General features: G+C 33.4%; 1 protein-coding gene across 1 annotated transcript; it reads left to right on the forward strand.

Moving 5' to 3' along the window:
* The first annotated feature begins 690 nt into the window (after positions 1 to 690).
* LOC131041829 (aldehyde dehydrogenase family 3 member F1) lies at positions 691 to 4854 on the forward strand. Its single transcript, XM_057975050.2, has 10 exons — positions 691 to 911; positions 1050 to 1118; positions 1212 to 1308; positions 1395 to 1601; positions 2663 to 2787; positions 2863 to 2967; positions 3052 to 3224; positions 3324 to 3414; positions 4345 to 4494; positions 4596 to 4854. The coding sequence occupies exons 1-10, from the start codon at positions 726 to 728 to the stop codon at positions 4830 to 4832; spliced, it is 1440 nt and encodes a 479-aa protein (XP_057831033.2). The 5' UTR covers positions 691 to 725; the 3' UTR covers positions 4833 to 4854.
* Positions 4855 to 5774: the final 920 nt, after the last annotated feature.

Consider the following 5774-nt stretch of genomic DNA (forward strand, 5'->3'; position numbering starts at 1 on the left):
AAAGTGATTATAATGATTTGATTCCATTCATTTAATAATTAGCCTTAATTTAATATATTTCAGTGGTTTATCTACTTTTATCAAAAAAATAAAATAATTAGCCTTAATTAACATCTTAAAGAAATAATAACTAGCTGCTTTCGGATTAGATGTAATCCTGAAGCAGTCTAATCCTGAAACAGCTGGTTATTAATTCATAGATTGTAGAAACTTAATGTCTATTATCTTAAAGAAAGTTTATTTTACACTTGAAAAATACATACTATTATTCTTTAGAATTTGTGACTAATTTTCCCTTCCATGCCATACAATCTTCCTGAAGTGTTTACAATATCTTGCAGGAATCTCACGGCCATTAAATTTAGGACCCTGTACAACCCATATCTGTTTCTCTCACGAGTTTTGGACAGTCCTGGAACTCAGGATTTGCAGGTCCACAAGAAGTAATAAATTTAGTAATGAATCATTCACACCTGCCCACTTTAAGTAGGCGGTGGAAGAGCATTGCCTCACCAAACTTAGTAGTAAAATTGCCAGAAGATTGAATTTAATAATGACAATCATTCAAAACTATCTACTTTTAGTAGTTGGTGGAGTAGTATGTTTCACCAAACTTAGTAATTAGTACCCCCACTAATTATATAGTCTCGTTTTCCAAAAATGGAGATCACTCACTCTAATTCAGTTCAGTTCAGGATAGAACTAGTTGGCCCTTCTCATCAGTCATGGACTTGGAAGAAATTTCAGCAGAAATGAAAAACAGTTTCAATGGCGGAAAGACGGAGTCCATAAGTTGGAGGAAGAGCCAACTTCAAGCTATTATCAACTTAGTTGTTGAAAATGAAGAAGAAATATTGCATGCGCTTCATACTGATTTGGGCAAGAGTCCAGCTGAGGCATACAAAGATGAGGTTATGTTGATTTTAGTTTTAATGGGCAGGTTTTATTACTTCTGACCATATATATCGTGGTGGTAGTAAAATCAGAAGTCAGATATTAATTTAGTTTTAAATTTTTAACATTTTTTGTTTTTTATTTTTTTGTTGCAGGTTGCTCTTGTAGAAAACGCAGCGAGGGTTGCTATAAAATGCCTACCCAAGTGGATGGCACCCACAGGGGTATATGCTTTTGACAGAAATTTGAACTTTTTTATGGATAAATTGAGATATTAATGATGTTTGTCATGGGTTTTGGTTGATTGTATGAGGCAGGTTTCCCTTCCGCTTGTAGCATACAAAGGTTCAGCCTCAGTGGTTGCAGAGCCCCTTGGTGTAGTTTTAATATTCTCTACATGGAATTTTCCTTTCAGTAAGTGCTTTTTTAGCTCAACTACGATTGGCTCAGAATTGGTGTTGGAACTGTGCTCATGTCTGGTTTGTTTTTCTTTGATGTAGATCTGGCTTTAGAGCCAATGGTGGGGGCCATTGCAGCAGGGAATGCCGTGGTTTTAAAGCCCTCAGAAATGGCTTCTGCTATATCAGATCTCCTTGCAGATCTTATTCCCAAATACTTGGATAATAGTACGGTGAGAGTTGTTCAAGGAGGCGCTGAGGAGAGCACTAAATTGCTGGAGCTAAAGTGGGACAAGATATTTTTCACTGGTGGGTAGAGTAACCTGTCAATAATAAGTATTGAGGGACCAAAATATATGGATTACTTGTTCCTAACTCTTATTACATGAAGACATTAAGTTTCTACAATCTATTAGATTTGGAAGAGAAGTTTTTCGATTAGATTGTATGACAGTTTTTGCATCAACGTTTCAGATCATGTTCTATGATTCATCATCAAGAAAGAACTCAGTAATTCTTGATAATGGATCATAGAGAGAGGGTGAGAACTCAATCATTTCCGATAATGAATCATATAACATGATTCAAAACATTGATGCAAAAACTACCACACAATCTAATCCAAAAACAACTTTTCCAAATCTTATCATATGCTATATCCAATCAATGATCATGCCCAATTCCTATTTAACTCAATGTAGAATTTATCAGTCTGATTCTGGCGATATACAAATTATTTCAGTGACACTCATTCCATATTTATCCTTGAAGAGTTCAATACTTGTGAATCTGGGCTATACCCAACTCATGTTCTGTACCAACAAAAATATAGTTCAGCCCAAAATACACAGATCTTTTTACGCCCAACATTTATCTGGACTCACAGAGCTAAGCCAGTGTGAAGTTGATGCATACAAATGAGGTTAGACCCAATTCATATTGGACCCATTTAGTGCAGTTCATCCCTTTTCCTCCTACAATAACTTAATGCTTTTAACTGAAAAACTTCTAGAAAAATCTGGCTTTTAATTACACATTTAATTCATTAACAGGAAGAAACAAATGAGAATATAGGTGAGAAACAAATGACACAGGAAGAAACAAATGAGAATATAGGTGAGAAACAAATGACAAATGATACTAAAGATTTCTAGATTAGCTCAATAAATCTTGATGTCAAGTGTGAGGAGAGTTTGTTGGCCAGTTTTTTGAGCTAATCTCTTTATCTGTCTAGAGACTCATCCGAAATTAGTTGCAAACTTGCACAAATTGAACATTGTTTTTTTTGAAGCACTTCAACTGAACCTTATTGACTGTGAAAACTTAGTGTTTATTATGTTTATACTTCATAATTGTTGGTAAATCTGCAGGAAGCGCACGCATTGGGCGAATTATCATGACTGCAGCTGCAAAACATCTTACGCCAGTTACTCTGGAATTGGGTGGAAAATGTCCCTTAATTGTTGATCGCATGCATGCCAATAAGGATTTGCTGGTAATTATTTAGAAAAGCTTAAAAGTATTTGAGATGTGCAATTTTGTGCAAACTGTGAAGTAGAAAGTGATGCAGGTGACATCAAGGCGAATAGCCTTTGGCAAATGGGGTTTAAGCAATGGACAAGCATGCCTTGCACCTGACTACATTCTTGTTCAAGAAGATTTTGCTACTACCCTGGTAGGGACCAGAGTTTTCTCTGCCTATTCATTCACAATGCACATCCACCTTGTGGCTTCTCACATTAAATGTCTCAAATAACAGATCGATTACCTGAAGAAGACGATCAAAAAGTTTTATGGAGAGGATCCCAGCAAAACTACTGATCTCTCAAGAATTGTCAACACACACCATTTTATGAGGCTTACAAAGTACCTGCAAGATCCATCTATTGCAAATACTATAGCCTATGGTGGCAGCCATGATGAGAAGAGATTGTGAGTGCATCAACCCTTAATTTTCAACTTAATTCAAGTTTCTATCTGGAAGTGGGTTAATATCCTGCATAATATTTGCATGTTGCATCTATTTTTCAGGTATGTGCAGCCAACAATTCTGCTTAATCCGCCTTTGACCTCGGACCTAATGAATGAGGAAATTTTCGGACCACTGCTTCCTGTCATCACAGTATGTTTCTGTTCTTTCATGTTTATCTCTCTTTATGGTTGTGACGCCATCTGGGAAACCCAAAAACTTAAATAATAAACGACTAACCTAATAAATGAGAAAATTTTGGGACCATTGCTTTCTGCCATCAGAGTATGTTATTCCTCTCTCTTTATGTATGTTTTTCTTTCTCTTTTAATTTTTCCCTTTTGAGAGAGGAATCAATATCTGATGGGTCTCACAAAGTCATTTCTTAAATATCATTATAATTCCTATTTGTATGAGCTGTCCATCTGGTATGTTTGTTTTTTGTTTTTCTTATATGGATTGCGCCGATTTTTTAAACGTTCTAGGGCAGCATACTAATAGCTGTTATAGTTAACTTCACGAATCCACGGATCTTAAATGATACATGGGATTTTGATGATTTTTTTTGGTTGCCTCCATATGCAACTTAACCACTTGCTTTGGCTTCTTAGTAGTAACGATGCATGCTGTGGGATCTGTTATGCTTGCAAGGGTCAAAAAGTACACATTTCAAAGTGTCATCCGATACCTACTTAAAGATGCCCCAATAACTGTACACTCAAAATCGCCAATACCTATACACAAATGCTTTGCTATTGATACATATGAAATTTATTAATAGACTTTTAGTTATCATTTTTTGAGTTTCTTTAAAATTAACAATTAGAAAATTGGGTGTGCAAGAAATGAACAGTTTTTAAGACTACTCATGCCCTTTCCCTACTGCCATTATAGAATGTCTATTAACATAACCAACAATTTTCGAATAAAAATCGACAAGTATCTCCTGTCATACAGTTTTCTGACCTTTATAATTATGAAAACAATTTAAACATCTGAAATTATAAATAACAAATAACATGCAACTCTGTTTACTTTCATTCATTTCTCACATTGCTCTTATATGACTTTATTGACTGACAGTTGAAAAGAATTGAAGACTCCATAGATTTCATCAATTCAAGGTCAAAGCCACTGGCCACCTATCTTTTCACAAACAACAAAGCTCTTGGGAAAAGACTTGTGAATGAGACATCCTCAGGGAGCTTGGTAGTCAATGACACTGGTGTTCAGGTAAACAGTATTTTCTTTCCTTCTTGTGTCTTAGCAGGTATTAATTTTGGCTATGGGAAGTGAGAATTGTGCATCTCATTGATAAGTGTCTCAAATTGCAGTTTGCTATCGATGGTTTGCCATTTGGAGGGGTGGGAGAAAGTGGGTTTGGGAAGTACCATGGAAAGTATTCATTCGATACATTCAGTCACCAAAAGGCAGTGCTGTATAGAGGGCTGTTTCCAGAGGTGTCGTTCAGATATCCTCCATGGAATGCTTTCAAATTCAGCATGCTCCACGCTGCTCTACGCTACGACTATTTGGCAGCAATATTAGTTTATTTAGGCCTTAAAAAGTGATGCCCTCTCAACCATCTTCATGTATGCTCTTATGCTATTTTCTCTATAATAATGAATATATAATCTAGAGTGCTGATGATCAGCTTCCTTTATATTTTTTGGTTTCTACGTTCATTATACCCCTTAATTTTAAAACTTCGCCAAAATTTATGAAGAGGGCTTGTAGCAGACCAAAAAAAAAGATGCTAATTATTTGGATAAAAGGGTAAGTTCAAATTTCAAGGCGCCAGAATAATTGGAAGGGCAGTATATATGGACACCAAAATAAATGGAAGTAGATGATCATATGGAAGTAGATGATCATCATTAAAAAAAAAGACAATTAAACAAATGTCATGTAGCAGCAAGTATTTGTTTTTTTAAATAAAACTATTTGTTATATTCTTAATTATTATAATTTTATAAATTATTGTTATTTTAAAATTATATTATTTTAATCATATTTTTATAATATTAATTATAATTCCCATTTCAATAAAATAATATTAATAATTATAATTTAATATAAACATATATAATAAAAATATACATTTTTCTTAACATTATAATCTTAATTTAATTATTAAATCTATATAATTATAATTATAATGTAAAAAAATGTCAATAGTGGCATGTTGTGATGGTTAAGTTTTTGTTTTATTGTTCTTGTTGTCAAGGTTCAAGCCCCATTGATTGGTAACTCTAGTTAAAAAAAATAAAAAAATTATAATGTAAAAAATTAATTTTAATGTAAAAAATTAATTTTAAGTATAATTATTGGGACGACGTATTAATAAAAAATAGAATAGTTTAAAAAATTTAATACAAAATTATAATTATAAAAGGAGCTTTTTTTTAATAGAAATATTTGTTGTGTTATGCTTGTAATGAGATAGTTTAATTATTTATTTAAATTTTTATTTTACTTAATTTAAAAGGCATGAATCAATTTCTTATACATTA

Source organism: Cryptomeria japonica, chromosome 5 (assembly GCF_030272615.1).
Source record: "Cryptomeria japonica chromosome 5, Sugi_1.0, whole genome shotgun sequence".
NCBI classification, from domain to species: Eukaryota; Viridiplantae; Streptophyta; class Pinopsida; order Cupressales; family Cupressaceae; genus Cryptomeria; species Cryptomeria japonica.